Raw genomic sequence first — 19,310 nt, 5'->3', positions numbered from 1 at the left:
CCGGTTTGTAAAACTTTGTCCCGGTTTGTAATACAAACCGGATCCAAAGGGTGGACCTTTGGACCCGGTTTGTATTACAAACCGGGACTAAAGGTTTTCCACTCCTGACACGGTCTGCCGCGCCCTGCCGCCGACCCTTTGGTCCCGGTTTTTAGTACAAACCGGGACCAAAGGCCGCTAACGGACAGGCTCCAGCGAGTGGGGTCGTCCTGGGCTAAACGAACCGGGACCAATGCCCCCAATTGATCCCGGTTTGGTTCAGAACTGGGATATTTGCTTCCGGGGGCTTGGGACCAAAGGCCTCTTCTCCACTAGTGAATCCATTGAAAAAAAATAGCATGGAAAGAAAGCGAGGAGCTTATGTTCACATGAACCCAGAGAATATCGTTGAAGAAAAGAACTCAATATGGCCCCATGATAGATACTTTTTATTTGATGGGAAGCCATTACTAGTACATCAGAAGTATCTAGCATCTTAGTTAGCACTGACTCACATTCCACTAGTCGTTCAATACTGATTGTGGATGATGCAAATGTGGATGCGTTCAATTTACACACGGTATAGAGTCTGTGTATTCTTTTTATATAGTGTTAACATGCAAGGGAAATACAAAGAATAACCACACGGTTTGCACAAAACAAAAACTAGAACAGAAATAGTATTAGTACGGTACTACCCCGTGCAATCCCCCTATGCACACAGATAAGGAAACGTTCCATCAGTTGACATCATACTCAATGACAGCAATACACTGTGTACACTCTGGACCCGCATGCATTTTTTGTCTTCTCACCCTAATTTTCAATAGTTCAAGTCAGCATCGAAGACGGGTCTATGCGGTAATGCACATCGTCGTATAATTATGCAGCACGGCGTTGAAGCATAACCCAAAGCTATCTCTCTCTAATCTCTACGCCTCCATAGCCAGGTAGAGTTTGCGGGAAAGGGAGACATGGCTGCCCTGCTCTTTCTAAGCCTTCTTTCATCGCTCTTCTTCCAGTTTTGCTCTTGCGAATCCCCATGGCAGATTATGACCACTGGATCATACATGACACCAGAAGATCATGACAGAATCTTCCTCCTCTCACCAGATAGCACCTTCTCTTGTGGCTTCCATCGAGTTGGAACTAATGCTTTCAATTTCGCCATCTGGTACACCACCGTGAAAACGGTTGTCTGGACGGCAAATCCCTACTCCACGGTGAATGGCTACAGTTCCCCAGTGAACCTCTACGGCTCCAGGATATCGCTGAACAAGGATGGAAACCTGGTCCTGACAGATACCAATGGCTCGACAGTATGGGAAAGCAAGACATCTTCTGGCAAGCACACAATTGTTTCCCTCCTCGACACTGGCAACCTTGTGATCAATGATTCTGACAATAAAATTGTGTGGCAGAGCTTTGACTCACCAACAGACACCTTGCTCCCTTGGCAGAACCTGAAGAAAGACACAAGGTTAGTCTCTGGTTACCATTACCTGTATTTTGACAACGACAATGTCTTGCGCCTATTGTATGATGGCCCAGAGATTACAAGCATCTATTGGCCAAGTCCAGATTACGATGCACTGGCAAATGGACGCAATAGATATAACAGCACCAGGGTAGCATTTCTCGACGACATGGGTAATTTTGTGTCAAGTGATGGGTTAAACATAGTGGCTTCAGATTCAGGCCCGGGTATCAAGAGGAGGATTACAATTGATAAGGATGGCAATTTCAGAATGTACAGCTTCGATGCATCAACAGGGAGCTGGGTGGTTACAGGGCAGGCTGTAATACAGATGTGCTATGTGCACGGATTATGCGGCAAGAATGGTCTTTGTGACTATTCAGGAGGCCTTAAGTGTAGATGTCCTCCAGAACATGTGATGGTTGATCCTACAGATTGGAACAAGGGATGCAAACCAACATTCACAATTAGTAGCAAGCAACCACATGAGGACTTTACATTTGTTAAGCAACCTCATGCAGACTTCTATGGCTTTGATCTGGGCTCTAACAAATCCATCTCGTTTGAAGCATGTTGGAACATTTGCCTGAGCAGCAGCTCATGTATATCTTTCACATACAAGGGTGGGGATGGTTGGTGTTACACTAAAGACATACTCTACAATGGTCAGGTGTACCCGTATTTCCCTGGAGACAACTACATGAAAGTACCAAAGAGTTTCAACAGTTCAGCATCCTCAATCTCCAAACAAGAAAACCTAACCTGCAGACCCAACGGTTCTGAGATCATGCTAGGATCGGCAAATATGTATGGAATAAAGAAGGACAACATAAAGTGGATATACTTCTATGTCTTTGCTGCAATATTAGGAGCCCTAGAGTTGCTTGTTATTGTGACAGGGTGGTGTCTTTTTTTTGGAAAGAGTAACATGCCCAAGTCCATGGAGGATGGATACAAGATGATAACAAACCAGTTCAGGCGGTTTACATACAGAGAACTGAGGGAAGCAACTGGAAAGTTCAAAGAAGAGATTGGGAGAGGGGGTGCTGGAATTGTTTATAGAGGAGTACTTGAAGATAAGAGAATAGTGGCAGTAAAGAAACTTACAAATGTTCGACAGGGAGAAGAGGAATTCTGGGCAGAAGTTACTCTAATTGGAAGGATCAATCACATAAATTTGGTCAGGATGATGGGATTTTGCTCAGAAGGGAAAAACAGACTATTAGTTTATGAGTATGTGGAGAATCAGTCGCTGGACAAGTACCTCTTTGGTGACAGAACTACCGAAAGTCTGCTCGGCTGGAGCCAAAGATACAAGATCGCCTTGGGCACAGCAAGGGGTCTTGCTTATCTTCATCATGAATGCCTTGAGTGGATTGTCCACTGTGACGTGAAGCCAGAAAACATACTCCTAACTCGAGATTTCGATGCCAAAATAGCAGACTTTGGACTAGCCAAGCTGGCAAAGCGAGACAGTGCTAGCTTCAATTTCACCCACATGAGAGGCACAATGGGCTACATGGCACCAGAGTGGGCGTTGAACTTGCCGATCAATGCGAAGGTTGATGTTTACAGCTACGGGGTTGTCCTTCTGGAGATTGTGACTGGAACTAGGGTTTCAAGTGGTGTGACTGTCGACGAAACACAAGTGGATTTTCCAGACTTTATCCAGGAGGCCAAACAGATTCTGGCTAGCGAGAGTATCGCTGATCTAGTGGACGCCAAACTGAAGGGGCATTTTGATCAAGAGCAGGCTATTGCAATGGTGAGAATAGCTCTTTCATGCCTTGGAGACAGAAGCAAGAGGCCAACAATGGACAAAATTCTGCAGGCTCTTATGTCACTAGATGACCCGTTGCGCTATCGCGCAAGTGCAAATGAAAGCGTATTAATATGCCAATGAATGCTGATATATAGGATGGTAATTTAATAAAATAATTTATTTCGGTGCTTAAATCTATATTTTTGGTGATGGTTCATGTCTTGAGTTGCTATATACGCATCAAATATGGCGTTTATTTCTTGTTCCTCTAAATTTTACAGAATTATACAGAATGTTTCATACCAAAATAGTTGTAAGACGATCTTTCATGTATTGGTCATTCAAAGTTAATGCGGAGAGTATCCACGGTTCTATTAGATTCGCCTTCCATTTTTGCCATGAGATTTTGTTTTCCCATTTTATGCTATTGTCCATTGATACTAAATATTTCACAATTTCTATAACTTATCACGCTTTACCGGAACCACATTGGTAAGCACCATATGGTATATAACTAAATCATAAATATATCGCGTGGATGTTTGCACAAGTGAACCGAAACACTTGCTGGAAGTAGATGCATCTATTATGAACTTTTGATATGATCCATTCATATAATCCAGGGTTAGAAATAAACCGAAATAAACAATGACCAAACTAAAATAAACAATAAATTTCCGTAGTCTGAAAACCGTGCATCTTCCTCAAATCAGGCAGGGAAATATTCATTGGCAAGAGCACAAAACTCAGCATTAGAAATCTTGTTTAGTGAAGATCCTAAATAGCGCCTTTGACATGTTTGTAACTGCAGACCTAAACTAAATAATCACATGATCGTGTGAACAAAGCAAGAACAAAAAAGAAATATTAGCCTATAATATCCCAAAATTTGGAACCAATACACTCCAGCCTAGTGAGTATGCTAACATGCCAACGTACTATGCAAGATGAAGCTATAAAATAGGAGAACCAATTTCCTAAAAAGGAGATCGAACGCAATAAACAGAACTACCAGAGTGTGCATATATCATATGTGCATTACATCCGATGACACTTACAATTATATAGTTTTTACATAGCGGGAGCGATGTTTTGGCACATGGGAGCGCGTGCTCCCTTTATTTTGAAATGCATGTTAGTCATATTTTGAAATATCAAAAAAATTGAAAAAAAAAATTCGCACGTACATCTTCATGTGCTACGCGCTCACAAAGTCGTTTCATGAAAAATCAACTTGTCCTGTGCCGTGTGTAAAAATGATAAAATTCAGTACCAAAACAAAGACTTGTCATGAGATAAATTTTCTATTTTTCACGTAGACTACAAAAAATATTATTTTTTCATGAAACTTGACGAACACACATATATTATGAAGATGTACATGCATATTTTTTTGTCAAATTTTTTTATACTTGGAAATATATTTTTATGGTAGAGGGATCATACGCACCCGGGAGCCGAATTGAGTTTCTAAAAAAATAGATACATGTGATGTTCAGCTGCTGCAGCTATTTAAACGGACACACAAACTGTAGTTGACCGCATATACAACGCCTGCAATACTTGCATACATTATGTAACCAGGTTCCAAACATACCATTCGAATTTATTTATTTTTTTGAAAGTCATACCATTCGAAATTGAGTGCCTTTATCAGACACAATTACAGTAACATGTACCTTTGCAATGAGGCTCTGCCAGTCATCTACTCCAACAGGATCACATGCCGATGGCGCACGGACATGCTCCAAGCTGGCCGTGGATGCTGACATATTTCATGAAGAATTTGATGTCAAAAATAAACCTCTTTCAGTTAGATGTCCTCAACAAAACTCTCACTATTTGTAAACATGATGGTTTATACTGAATTTTAATTTAATGTCAGTGTCATGCAATCTACAAAGATTAATCTAAGGCCTAAAACCAGCAAACGATTCTAGCTCTAGTAATATAGCACAAGTCATCATTTTCTCTTGCCACTCGCTTGGAGGCGATTGCCGAGCTCAGTTCCTTCAAGATATATACACAAGATGTTAGTCAAGTGGCAATCAAGTACTACCACACAACAAACATTATTTTCAGTCAGCCAGCAAACTAATTTTTGAAATCATGGTCGTAGCCTGATTAGGTTAGTGGTGTAGAGACACAAGTTTGCATCACACTATGATGACCGATGATAATTGGCACAAATCCCTATTGTGTCACCTGGAGCCTGGGATAAACAGCCATGTCAAGATGTACATGCCAAGCTAGGTACATCCCACTTTCAAAACCAAAATCTCAGCCAAAAATGGACCTATAGTCGTTAATTTTCCACACAGGGAAAACTGTGACAGTTATATTCTGCAAACAATATTTTTTACTAATGTGGTAAACCATAGAAGACAATGCCTGAAACATCAGGAGATAGTTAAATCTGTGCTAATAAGAGAGAAATACAGTTTGGAGAATACCACATGCACAAACACATGGAATCCCTTTTCTTTATAGAGCATGGCAAGGGCATATACCATCTTGTTTATAGAAGGTTTGCCAGCAAAAATACTATCTGAAGATCTACAAGCAAAATCGAAAGGGACAGTACATATGATAGGCTACCAAGCAAGCATCCATCTTCTCTAACTGAACACCATTCCATCTAGCAAGTCGATTAATAAATACACAAAAACTTCAAACTACAATGCACAAGCTTGGGCATTGTAGTAGATGACTGGATAGTGCACAAAACTCATACATTTGCAGCGCTGAAACTCATACATTAGCAGCTTTGGGATAAATTTACAGTGGATATGGCCATATAATTCTGAAACTCATACCAGTTTACATCTCTGAAATTTAACGACCTGACAAGTTCTGATTACTGAACACTACAACTCGACTGACTACAAAATCCGGTCGATCTCGAGTGGAATCTCAAGCACACGCCACCCTGTGCTGGTGACAGTATCAGCTCGGCCAAGGCTGAGCTCACCCAAGGCTGCATGCAACTCGAGTGAGCATTAATTATGTTATAAAATAATTAAAAACACAAGACCATATAAATTCTAGCACATGCTATTACCAAAGATAGTATTAGCAGTGATCGGTAATGTTATTAACATGTATATATGATCTCTGATTTGCATGAATGCGAAACAGGAATCCTGAGTATGGGAAGATTAGAGAAGGATACTGCTAATTCATTTCATAATAAAACTGGCAAGATAATGGATATTGAACTATTAGGAAAAGTGTCACAGCAGAATTATACTTCTGTATGGAATTAAAAACGGTGCAGAGGTACTAACTGCAGAATGAAGATGTTTTCTTACTCAAAGAGGAGGACAAGAGATATGCTGAGACATCCTTACACACCTAATTATCACCTGATAAGACCTGTTGATTTGGAGGATGAGAGGGCATGGAAATATGTCAAGATATTAGACATGCAATTCTACACACAAAGCATATGTACACATGACACACACACAGAAAGCATATGTACATGAAATCTATTAACAAGGTTCACTTCTCAATTCGGGAAAATATTAGAAGGAATTCACATTTGCTCACCCAAGATATTAGAACTACAATTCTACCACTGAAGTCTTAGCTGGCACTATATTTTTACTGATTATAGACATAAGTTGCACCCGTTCTTCAACAAATTATGCTACGAACATAAGAAAATATGTTACCAAGGAAGAATGCATAATATATGGACTAACAATTTTTGCCTCGACATATTAATAATAAAACTTTAACAGGAAAACTGAAGAAAAGTTTGAGTGGTACAATCTTCATCATAGGACAAAAGAAACACATATAGGATATAGGATGTGTTGGCTTCCAAAATTCAGAAAATACTTTGTGCAAAAATATCAAGTATTCAAAGAGAGGAAGAAACTAAAATGGCAAAAATATGAAACATCGTCAGGTCACCTAGGCCACCAAAGAATAAACCAAAGCAAATGAAATCTGAACCTGTACATCAAGAACTTTCCGAATCAACGATCAGCCTGCGTTTTTAACGGCTAATCGCGGCATGTTCTCGGCTAGGTGATGGAACCGAAAGATTTCCTTTTGAAAAAAAGGTAGCAGTGAATGGTATATAAAATAGTGACCAAAAGAGCTAGCCAAAATAAATGTTGAATGGTATAAAGAGACATACTCTTTCGTGTCATCTTCTTTAGTAAAGCTGTAGGGACCTTGAATGGTATTTGCATAGGTTGCAGTTGCACAAATAGCGCTACATGCATTCTCAATAGAATTCTGAATTTTCCCACTGTTTTAGAAGGTGGTCATTTGCATATGAGAACCGGATAACAAATCTGTGAATAGATCAGAAATTTTACCTTATGGACACCTTTTAAGGACGAAGACATGTCTGGAGTTTCCTAGTTAGGTTTCATTGAGCAAAATAGGTATATAAGTTGTTAAATGGAAGCGAGGAAAGAAATTCAGTTGCAATTAGTTCCATATTCAGGTTTGAGGTTAGCTAACCTTCTGTAGATTTTCCCGTGTTATTACATTAGCAGCAGGCACAGACCAGAGGCATCAGTCTTACAGTGTTTTCTGTTTCTAGCTCATCCTCCATCGAACTGGGCAACTACATGATTGATTTGGCTTCAGTGACCTGAATAATTAGAAAGTGAAGGATTAAAGAAGCTGCATTCATAACATACTTAGTGACCTGGTGGGCAAGAAAGTAAATATTCGTAGTATATATCTTTAAGACCATTGGCATTTGGTTGTACTAATGAATTTTGCTAATTTAAAACATATGCACAAATGGCAAGCATCTGACACCACAGATAACCAAACATATAACTCCAGACTAAGTAGAAGTCCTACTTACACCAACTGACCATTTGAAGTTAACAATCTACTATATCACAACCTGGAAATGAACTGAACCGTTCATAGAAGAGGCTAAAAGTGCAACAAGTGTAGTAACTCAAGTAGATCAGCAAGGGAAATGGCGAAACTATGTTCATCCTATAATGTTGTTTCTAATACTCAGTGTTGGCCAAACCAATTCATTTAGCTCACATGCTCAGCTGGTGTTTTAAATAAAACTGACTGGGAATGCAATAACTAAGCCAGACGAGTATTGCTGGTTTAACATAAAGTGGCACTTAAATTGGCCCAGCAGGCGCATAGCGGCAATTTCTGGAATACTGCTCAAACATTGTATACACACTAAAAATAGCAGGTTCTCTATTTCGTCTGGTTCTATAAATCCATTCCAGATAACCTAAAATAGTTTGGCATAGAGGCTGCACGTTGTGTCATATGCAAATTGTAGAGCTAAATTGAAAATCTTGCAGTGAATAGACGTGATGGTAAAAACAAGAGAGGAGTTTAGCACCCTCACTGTTTCAATTTCTAGAGCCACCGTTGCACGGCAGGACAAAAACCTCGTCGACTTTAGTGAGTGTGGATTCAGTCAATGAACGATCATGGCAGACAAAGGATTTACACATATCGGACAACATCAATGCGACTTGCAATGAGAAATCCAGAGCACTGATAAAAACAACAACACCTAAACCTAGTATTATTGAACTAACAAGAGAAGATAACAAGCGAGCGTATCTTGCATTTTTGGATACATGCAGTCTAAATACAATAAGTAAGTTCATATCATTATATTTTAGCAAAGTAGCAGCACATATCAACATTTATTTCTTCTCAAAACTAAAGCAATATTAGAGCAGTTTTCCAGATTCTAAATGATTTTTCAAATTTGATCAGTGTTTAAGCGACTGCCCAAACTTCTCATTATATTTGCTTTATTTAGCAAAGTGCGCAAATCGTTCTGCTCTAATGCATTATTGTTACACATGGAAAGAGAAACAACATCCTCGATCTGTTTTTTTCTGTCGAGAGCCAAGCTGGATCTGAATAATAAACAAGCATTACCGAAGCTGGATCGACAACCAAACTAAAACAATTAGGTTACCTGAAGAAGCATATCCTCCAACTCTCAAATAATCTTAACAACCAGCAGTGCTCACCAACTGTTTGTAAACTGTCACATCGTTTAACTTAAACCATATAAAAAACCATACTGCAGCAAATGCTTGGAGCAAGACTCGTCAAATTTTAGTCTACTACTTGTATGGAAAAAGTAAAGAAATTGCATTTGACATGTGAGGATCGATCATGTGATGATAAATTCAGCTAGTAAATATCACTTATACATATAAACTGTGGCTGCAGTGGAAGAAGAGAAGTATTCCAACTCTCATACTCATTTTCTAAACTATATATTTGGATAGGCTCAGATAATTTGATTTAGGGACATCATGAAGTAAATAATTTATCTGGGGAAGATTGGTAGTGCTGAACTGCTGATCATACATTTAGTAACAAATGAGCATTAAACACGTAACCATATTAGAGGGAACGCCAGTGGCTCTAGGAAACGATGAGCATTAAACTCTCTAGTACAGAAAATCAAGCAACAATACTACTTTTTATGCAGGTCCTTTGCCAGGCCAGTGGTTCTAGGAAACGATGAGTATATGATATGTATTTTTCTTCCATGCTTCAATTATGTTGATAAACACAATAGGTACCGTTAAATTTTGGTAACAAGAACACAATCCAGTCTTTGCTCGGGATGTATATACATGATCACTATTTGAGCATTGTATTGTAGGCAAAGCTAAAAATAGCACACAGTAAATTTGATGTTTCTGTAGACCTACTTACCAACGGGGGATCAATTGCCATCAGATTCTTCATACCTTTATCCAGGTATAAGCTCTGATATTTCTGAAATATGACAAACTTTAAAATATGTTAGAGAACCAAAAGCCATAACAAAACACTCTAGCAGAGGAATTTAAAAAGGTATTCCAGAGGACCACTGAAAATACTGTATTTATTGCCTCATGCGAGAACTGCTCAAAAGCTGAGCCCAAAATTAGCGGCAAAGTTTGGGAGGAAAGAGCTCACGCAAGGAGATGCAACCAGAAGGATGGTACTGTACCCAACGGTTCAATCAGAACTGGAAAAAGAGACACATTCATTTACCTATGAACTACTGAACGCAGCAACATCTTCAAGCATAAAATCTCCATTTTGCTCTGGACCTGGTGCTTTTTATAATACCTTTTGAACCATTCAAAAGTTCAACATTTGACTCTAGTTAGGACTGGTAACTGGTTTATGAAAAAATGTATAATACATTCAGAAGGTCATCATAGAAACAAAAACGGATCAACTAATTTTTTGTGTACTGCGTATTATGTAGAGATTGCATTGCTTAACCTCTAAGTGATTTTGTATGGATGCTTTGATCTAAGTAGAAGTGACAGGTCACAGAATTAGTGCAGAGTGAGTGGCCTATCATTTTAACCCTGTTAAAAGGCCAAGCATTAAACTTTGAATAACCAAAGAAGCCTATATTGTGCTCTGCATAAAAGATTAGCTAGAAGTCGCAGATTGCCCATTTAACAAATATGATAGTTAGCCATGTAGTAAGGTATTTAAAAGGCTGTGGTAGGTGATCTGCACTTCAGTTTTTCTTATAGAGATTATTACTCTGCTGAAAATAGAAACCGATCCATCTGACTGGATGAATATGAAGTGCTTGGACCACCTAGATAATACCATCGCTGCTCTATATTTATCCACAACATTCAGAACTGAAGAAAAGCTTAGATAGCCACTTGTTGAACTTTAAAATTAATGTTTTATGTTTAAGGAAGATGTATATCAGCAAAAGATACCAGTTTCACATTGCTTTGAGATGCATAAAAAGAACAATACACAAGCAAGAACTACTCTAGCACTGGGTAGCATGGAAAACCTTGAGCATTAACACACAAGGTAGACAATATGTGGTGCAGCAGCTTCCTGCAAAGTGTATATATGGCATTTCCAATATGGACAATAGGAGGGATCGACTTACCCATTAGAGAGATGAAGAGAAGGGGGAGGGGGAGCCGCTGCTGCGGCATCCACCTGCCCCGTCACTTGGCGCATGCTGCCTACCACCGCTGCCGCATCCGGCTGTCGCCGTCACTTGGCGCGCGCTCTGGCTCCAGCTTCACCCGCCACTTGGCTGTGGGTGAGAAAAATAGGGCACAGTTCAGGAATTATAAAGACATCACAGCCCAGCAGCAATGAACTTCCCATTATATGCATAAGTATCAGGATGTAGGACACGCCTGGCAATAGTTTAATTTATAAGAAATATGATCACTTGTGATCACGCATAATGAAGATTTTAAAAACATTGCAGCACGACAAAAATGAGGGATAAATATTACAGTGTGAAATAGTAAAGCCACCATAATAAAAACAGGTTGGCTGTATTTCAATACATTACTAACCAATCCCAAACTCACTATAGTATTCTCAAGAGGGATATTTTATATACCTTGATGGAGAGCTTGGTCTGGAGCATGAAGGAGGCAATGGATCGGGCATGAACCGGCCTCACCAAAACTAACTCAACATCCGGGGAAATAAAAATAGAAACTCACAGAATGGAAAACTCCATTATTTTTAGTAATTAAAAGGGTTACCATAAATGCAAAGGTTTGATACGCTCCAAACCTTACCAAGATCCAAAAATGACAAAGATTAAGCAGAAAATGCTGAAACTTGTAAAATAAAAAGATATGAGTCGAACAATACTACGAAAGGAAAATAATCCCTCTTGCAACGTCCAAATATAGAAGTCTAATCAATTGTCAAATCTACAAACATGGAATTACAAGATAAGAGTTTCTAGCTCCCCATTAAAGGTAATCAATGGAGCATGAGCTCTAACAAAGGGATACATCCACTTACAAATATAAACAATGGCACAATAATATAGCAACAAACTGAATTGTGACTGAAAAACGTAATAAGGGGAGGATAGATTAAACTCTAAAGACCAGAAAAGCACACCATTGACATTGTAGGTGGGCCGCCATTTTGACCTTTGTTGTAACACCGGAATCTTTGAATAAGGATGGTTTTGTTAGATAATCCCCTTCATGAACATCCTCAAAGGTTGTATGTCTTGCAATAGTAACCTCATTTGCCTCAGGAAAGAACTGAAACATGTTGACAGTAAAGAATCCAGTTAGTAGAAACTTGAATACGAGTACACCTACTTAAATCACTTGGTAGTATATTATACAAAGATTACCATAGCATATGATTTCTTGCTATTTCAAGGTAAAAATTCATTGGAATAATAATTAGCATGTTGGTATAGATACCAATAAATTCAAGAATGCCCAGAAAGACACTACTTATTTTTGTCGGGGTCGCTTCCTCTGTAGGCAAATGTGACACAAATGCTCTTTCTCAGTTGTAACTTAGTTGCAACGCAAATGTGGCACTAATTTTAACACAACATGATGGATATGAAAAATAAAGAGAAATATAGAGATAGGCAAAAATTACAGCAATACCATTAGAAATCTCTGGTTGACGATGACCTCCAGGACTCCCTCTCCAACACATAAATGACCATGTTGTATCCAATCCTGCACAAACCCGGAAGCAGCAGCACCGATAAAAATCTTCATCTCAAATCGAAATAGAGTACAAATCGAGGAGAGGGAGGCACGGGATTGGGGAGAGGAAGCTCTCGGTAAAGTTAGGGTTTTCATGGTTTTCATTTTTCAAGCGACGCGAGCACGTACCCGCACTCTCTCAAATAAATGGTCCCACGCACGCACGGTCCCAAGAGTGGTCATGCACTCAGAACAAGCAGAGGCCGGTGGAAAAAAAATTACCACATCCGACGGCTGTGAAGAAAAGCGGGATTGGAATTTACTGTGGCTGCTGAACGTGCGATCCAGATTCGTTTGCCCCTCTCAGATGGCCTGGTTGGCCGGGTAGTGTTTCAACATTTATATGAAGTAATTAACCAGTCTCCATGCTCCAATAGCAATCCTCACTATCTTCACATACGGTCAGTAGACAATATCTATAGCATAAAGATGTTCATTTGGTAAGAGCTTAAGCTGAAAAGATCGCACGACAGAAAAACTGTTGCATGTGATCCTTTTGATTAAAAAGTTCACCGCAAAGCCAGTGCATACAAGAAATGAATACAAACATATAAAGGGAAGACGAAGATGAACCACCATAATAGCATGGTTCTAGTGCCGGAGCTGCTGCACAAGTGTTCTTTTCAGCGCACATCATTTCATGAAACTGAAAGTAGATAGAATTGCAAGACACGATCTCAGGAGAATTTTAGAAAATATCCTTTACTTTCTGAGGTACTGCACTGCAGAGGTGAACTGGAGATACCAAAGGCCCATGGTGCTACAGTAGATGGTATTCTAATAACTAAGGCAATAGCTATCTATTTGTTGCATTCACAGTACACAAAATAAATAATGTTTGCCGAATAGAGAAATCGCCTCTTGTACACTGAAATAAATTGTGAACCACAAGCATCTTTATGGATATATTTGTCTATCAATTTCCTTCATTGTCCAGGGTGAACCACACTAAAATTGCATTACACTAATCTATCATATCTTATATTTTCATGTTGATGTGCCCTAAATACCAACCACATCTGCACGCAAAAAAACACGGGTAATCATAAAACAAAGTAATCAGTGAAGGACTGCTGAAACAGAGAAGAAACATGTGTATATCACATCATAAAGCTCATATATGAGTATAAAGGAAACATATCGAAAGAGCAGTATGAAACACCACTATAGAGTAAAGTAACAAAAGTTCATCAACACTATCAAGTGATGCTCACCTAGATATAGATAGGTCACCCAATGAAGGGGAACATGGAAATATTATGCAGTTTGAAAAGAAATTCCTAGAGGAATATCTGTAGTTACATGCCTTCACTGATAGCTCTACACAGGGTGAAAGGTTCCAATCCCAAAAGCAATGTAAAAAGTAACCATGATACTCCTCAATTTTGCAAATCGAAAAAGAGATCACAATAGAAAATAAAAATTGTGTTGTATAATATAAAATCATCCAACTTGACTGGTATGTAACAGTGGAAGAGCTATTTCTTGCAACACTGACTTCAGACCAAATTGGACCAAATTGCGTTGGCAAATTCATGAACATTTACCGATAATTGCAACTACATAGGAAATAAAACAAAACAACATTTTGTTTTCACCCAAAATAAATTTTCCAATGCAACAGTAACATATATAAAGTTTGTTGATACCTTTATAATTATATTCAAGACTAATTTCAGCAGAGAAACGAGAACTACTCTGTTACATGTTAATTTCAGCAGAGGAATGACAACAAACCACCAATTGATTTTCATGGTATATGTTTGTAACCTCAAGGTCCAGGGACTCTGGCACAGCAGCTACATTATTGTATAGGTGAAAAAAATATATTCTACAAACAGTTAATATAAAACAAACATAAATAATTTTTCACCGAGTTGTAGCAATAAGCTGTATACTATGGTTTTTCATTCACGCCCGAGTTATATTTTTAACTAATGTCAAGACTCTAGGCACGGCAATAGTTTATATAAATACAATGGCTTTCTCTTGGAAGAAAAAACAAGGGTATATATCATCAGCTTATTTAAGCTAGCCCCAAATTCAGCAAACTGAAATGGTGGGAGTACTTATATCATGATGATGGATTACCCCACAGTGCAGCTTAAAAACAACATGGGAAATGTCGGCAATCAGGGCACATCACATCATCAGCGCTCAGCGGAAACAAACATCGCCTTGTGCGCTTTCCTGGGCAAACAACTCGCGCTATCAAAACCTAGGATCAAGAACAAGCACGAGGAGCCATAAACATAACCATTGGCACAAGCGAACTTTACCTAGCGTTCACTTTTCAGGGCAAACAACTTCAGACTACAGATAATTTACAGAGGCTACAGTTTCTTCCTCCCATTCTTGTGTGACGCGTGAGCGCCATTGCCCGCAAGCAGCAGGCTTTTTGTGTAAACCTTCGCAAAAACAGGTTATAGCTGCTAGCCTGCCGTGTTTGGCCGGAGCCTTCCCAAGTAAAAGAAAAATGTCTATGGACAGCTTACTTGTTCAAAACTGGAGAGGGCACTTCACCTCAAAGAAACAGTTGAAGTTTAGTCTCATCAGAACTGCCTTAGGGAAGGTGCTCTCTGACTTCCCATAAGTCGACTACTCCTTAGAATAGTGTACATCGAATTTGATTTCTTGTTGAACTCCTGAATATCACCAAGTATATGTAAGTTCATGGTACATATACTAATAAAACTAAGCGAAGAGATAATACTTTCTTGAGTGATGTGCTAAGCACTGGCACATAATTATTTGTTTAGAGAAGGCTGATAGTGTCAGGTGTGACCTTACCTCAGTTATGTGATCAATCTCAAACATGTTTGCGCCTGTTACATATTGCTCGATACTCTAACAGAATCGCAGGCAGAGCTTCATTATACTGTCTAGTATCCTAGCCACCAATCCTATATCCAAGAAGGATTGCGTAATCAATGCCGACAAATAGCTGCAGTGCAAGAGGTAATAATCAGCCAAGATACAATAACCAAATAGATCTGTTGTGAGCATCCAAGTTCAAATGTACCACCAGTAATATCCCCATGTAACTATTGCAACTTGTAGAAAGGTGTAAACAAATCTTCATATGTATCAAAATACATCCATATATACTTAAGAGTCAGATAATAGACGGCACTTCCCAGCATTTGCAATTGAATGTAAACCTAATCAGCAGCCAAAGGTCCAACAAATAACAAAAGACACAATTTTCAGATAATAGACAGCACTTCACAGCATTGCAATTGAATGTAAACCTAATCAGTAGCCAAAGGTTCAACAGATAACAAAAGGAACAATTTCATGAGTACACAAGAAAGGGAAATGCAATGGAAAAATGACAGAAATCCCTTCAAGTGGCTTTGTACTATAATCTGTCCTCAAGTGGCTTATTATTGAAAAAATGTCAGATTCGGTTCAAGTATCTTGGTACAGAGTAAATATAGTTTCATATTTATTCACCTTCTAAGATCAGACGGTGTTCCTGGACACATGAGAATGACGCAAAAGGACATTTGAGCGAGTACCAGTGAGTGTAATTAAAGGCTACCTCCACAGCATGCCCAACCAAACGATTGCGGACATTATTTCAGAAGAAACAGTACAAGAACGTGGGTTGTCGCTAGAGCAGTAGAGTGTAGGCTGAACATTACCTTCACAGGGAATTCTCCCATGGATATTTCACGGTGAGCAGCTAAGGGACGCGGCCGACGGCGCACACACGGATCGCTAGAAATTTCACCGTGAGCAGCTCAGGGACGCGACGACGCACACATGGATCGCTAGATGTTCAACAACGGCAAGAAGCCAGGAAAGCTTCGACGCTGAGTCCCACCCCATCCGAGCTACTCCTACAACTTCACCTCATCCGCTCTTGTCCCTCCTAGCTGAAAAGCAGAAATTAGTTTCAGATAATGGAATCAATCTGGAGCTCAAGCGGGAGGAAGGAGAAGGAAATGATTTGTCCTGGCAAAGGCCATGGACAGCACGGAGGAGCCTTCCTCGCTTGCTGTTTTTGTGGGGAGAAGAGGAGGAGCGGCGCACAGGAAAAGAAGAGGCAGCAACCTACCTCAGATCGAGGGCTCCTCCTGAGCGCCCAGGGCCACCGAGACGAGGCGCCGCCGCCCCGTTCCCGCTCTGCTCACCGCCACCACGTCCATTTCTGGCCGCCGCCGCCGCCCCCTTCAATTCCGGCGGCCGCTACTGTCGACGGGGTTGCAGAGGCTTCTCCCGAGCAGCACAACGGTGAAGGCGTCCATGGTCCCCACATCAGCCATGCCGCCGCCTGACCCGCGCCTCCTAAGCATGCCGGCCTTCCGGCCATCCACCTCCGGTGAGCCTCCACCGCTGCAGCGTCCAGCCGCTGCGCCGCCGCATCCGGCCGTCTGGCGAGCCTCCGCCGCGTCTAGTCGTCGCAGCGTTCGGCCGTCTGGCAACCCAGGGAAGAGGCGGCGCGCCACCGTGGACATCCGATCTAGCTCCGTCCGGTCGCCGCCACCCTCCTCTAGGATACGCTCGTCCAACGCCTGCACCCGCTGTCACCTCCAACCACGCTGAGCTCCATCTCCATGGCCAGGCCGAGCCGCCGCCGTCTCTAGAGGAGGAGGAGGCAGGGATTGGGGAGGACGGGAGGCACGGGATTGGGGAGAGGATGAGGCTTTTGGTTGGCCAGCCGATTGAACTGGGGGAGTGGTTGATCGATCTAGGGTTTCACCGTGCCCCACGCGCGTAGGAAAAGAGTGCGACCCAAACAAGCTATCGTTGCTGCCTCTGTCTGTCGGTCCTGCACAGGTCTGGTCCCACGCGTCATGGACTGTCTAAGAAAACTAACAGGTGAGGAAATCTTTTACGCATCGAACGGCTGTGGTGAAAAGTGGGACTGAGCAGAGTAAAACGGACGGACCAGATTCATTTGCCCCTCTCAGACCCCCTGGTTGAGAGGGTAGTCTAGCATCATTTATAGGAGAAATTTGATGATGAAGACGACCATCCTGCCTACTCATATTGACATGCAAGTGATATGTAAACACTAGACTACGCACACTGTTTGTTAACTCTGTTAACGTTATAGGCCAATAGGCATAAGTAGATAATAAGACGCAAAGAGTGAATTGCTGTGCATATTTGCAAGAACCTATTGTAATGATGCACGGATAAATAGTATCCTGGACTGATATGTCCGTACATATCAGCAGCAGGTGTTCTCATGACAGCAACGTTTTCTTTTTCTCAATGAATTTGGGTAAAATTAGACAGAAAGAGGCAAGCACAATTCAGTAATACATGTCCGTAAACTCTATCAGCGTTGTCTGGTTATGTGCTTTATTTTTACAAACGCCATTTTTAGGTATCCAGTCTCTCCATCAAAAGAGAACCACTCCATACGCAAAGCAAAACAATATATCTACTGCACATTGATGTACAAGGGAAGTCACCTCATGAACCAGCAACTTCTGATGGATTGCATGCGGAAAATCTGTCTGCATGAGCAGTCCTGATGCAGACCTTGTTTGTTACCCTGGCTTTAGTCAATCTTTAGTCATCAAGAGATGCCAATGCCAATTGTATTGTACTAGTAAGAGGAAATAAATTTAACTCGACAAAAAATGACACTAAGTCCATGATAACTTAATTACCAGTAGTCCACTACGTTGATAAACTCCTTCCCCATCCACACGGGGGTAAGGGCACTAATGCTGCTGCTGGACAGCAACATGAGGACCGACCAAACAAACGCGAAATGGTAATAGTTTGCTCAACCATTGGGGGAAGAGTTCAACGAAAGGGGTCAGATACACTGGGGACACGACCAGTCTGCACACGACACTACCTGCGAAAATTGACGGGATTGTGCCATTATGATAACAGGATCGATGGGAGTTCTCCACGCGCTCGTAGGCGGCGGGAGTTGGCCGGAGTTGAATCAGGCAGAGGGGAATGGCGCCAGCGTCAATGGCGGAGGGGAGGGGAGGACGCGAAGTTGGGAAGCGGAAATTTGTTTTTCGTTTGTTTAATCATGATTCATCATCATTCATGTGCTGGAGCATTGGGCTGGGTATGGTGGGCCTTTTCCATTCGGCAGCCTGACAAACAGAAGGACGGGTTCTCACTTCAGGCATCATCAGCCGACGGGTCCCACTTCACACGGGAGAACAGAGTCGACGCCGTCTGTTTACCCAAGCCAAATACGAACATTGCCCGGCGCTTGCAGAACCAGGTACAATCGGTACAACAAGTTACTTTCAACACAAATAATTCTGTTAGAAAATACGCACCACGGAAGGCAAGTAGTAGTAAGATACCGCCAAACAAGATTGGGACAAGATGCCAAAACTATTCGGTGAGACCACTTTATTTAGGAAAACTAGGACAGATGCTTGAGGTAGAGTTGCCAAATTGTTTTGTCGTTCCCACCAGCCAAGCCAAAATTCCTACAAGACGAGATCCATATTTAAATAGAGGGATTCGAACCATAAAATATACAGTACTACGAAACTAATACACGATGGCCATCAGATGATCACATGGGTACACGTATGAACAGATAATAATAGTCTCTCCGTCCATAAAAAGATGCAAAGGACTGAGC

At 40.9% G+C, this 19,310-nt stretch overlaps 2 protein-coding genes across 27 annotated transcripts; one reads left to right on the top strand and one right to left on the bottom strand.

Annotated features, from left to right (window-relative positions):
- The first annotated feature begins 914 nt into the window (after nt 1-914).
- On the top strand, nt 915-3,359 carry LOC127343258 (putative receptor protein kinase ZmPK1). The gene has a single exon (XM_051369385.2). The coding sequence runs from the start codon at nt 954-956 to the stop codon at nt 3,357-3,359; it is 2,406 nt and encodes an 801-aa protein (XP_051225345.1). The 5' UTR covers nt 915-953.
- Nucleotides 3,360-4,697: 1,338 nt separating this feature from the next.
- LOC127343260 (uncharacterized) lies at nt 4,698-17,383 on the bottom strand. Of its 26 annotated transcripts, none has more exons than XR_011755690.1 (11): nt 16,791-17,380; nt 16,375-16,608; nt 15,518-15,671; nt 12,857-15,372; nt 12,623-12,697; nt 9,163-12,259; nt 7,701-7,833; nt 7,369-7,594; nt 7,182-7,277; nt 6,530-6,593; nt 5,914-6,195 (listed from the first exon to the last, which is right to left on the bottom strand). XR_011755690.1 is itself a non-coding variant. In XM_071828317.1 (11 exons), exons 5-8 carry the CDS (start codon nt 12,908-12,910, stop codon nt 11,232-11,234), a joined length of 321 nt encoding a protein of 106 aa, XP_071684418.1. In that variant the 5' UTR covers nt 12,911-13,143; nt 15,223-15,372; nt 15,518-15,671; nt 16,375-16,608; nt 16,791-17,372; the 3' UTR covers nt 5,914-7,277; nt 7,369-7,594; nt 7,701-7,833; nt 9,163-11,231. The 26 variants fall into 26 exon arrangements, 3 of the variants coding, with proteins under 3 accessions (XP_071684418.1, XP_071684419.1, XP_071684417.1); XR_011755698.1 differs by having other exon boundaries at nt 5,914-7,277; nt 9,163-9,231; nt 9,918-9,980; nt 11,122-12,259; nt 16,791-17,378; XM_071828317.1 differs by having other exon boundaries at nt 5,914-7,277; nt 9,163-11,274; nt 12,111-12,259; ... (1 more) ...; nt 15,223-15,372; nt 16,791-17,372.
- Nucleotides 17,384-19,310: the final 1,927 nt, after the last annotated feature.

Source organism: Lolium perenne, chromosome 3, assembly GCF_019359855.2.
Source record: "Lolium perenne isolate Kyuss_39 chromosome 3, Kyuss_2.0, whole genome shotgun sequence".
Taxonomy (NCBI): domain Eukaryota; kingdom Viridiplantae; phylum Streptophyta; class Magnoliopsida; order Poales; family Poaceae; genus Lolium; species Lolium perenne.
This window is presented reverse-complemented; position numbering and strand designations above follow the sequence as displayed.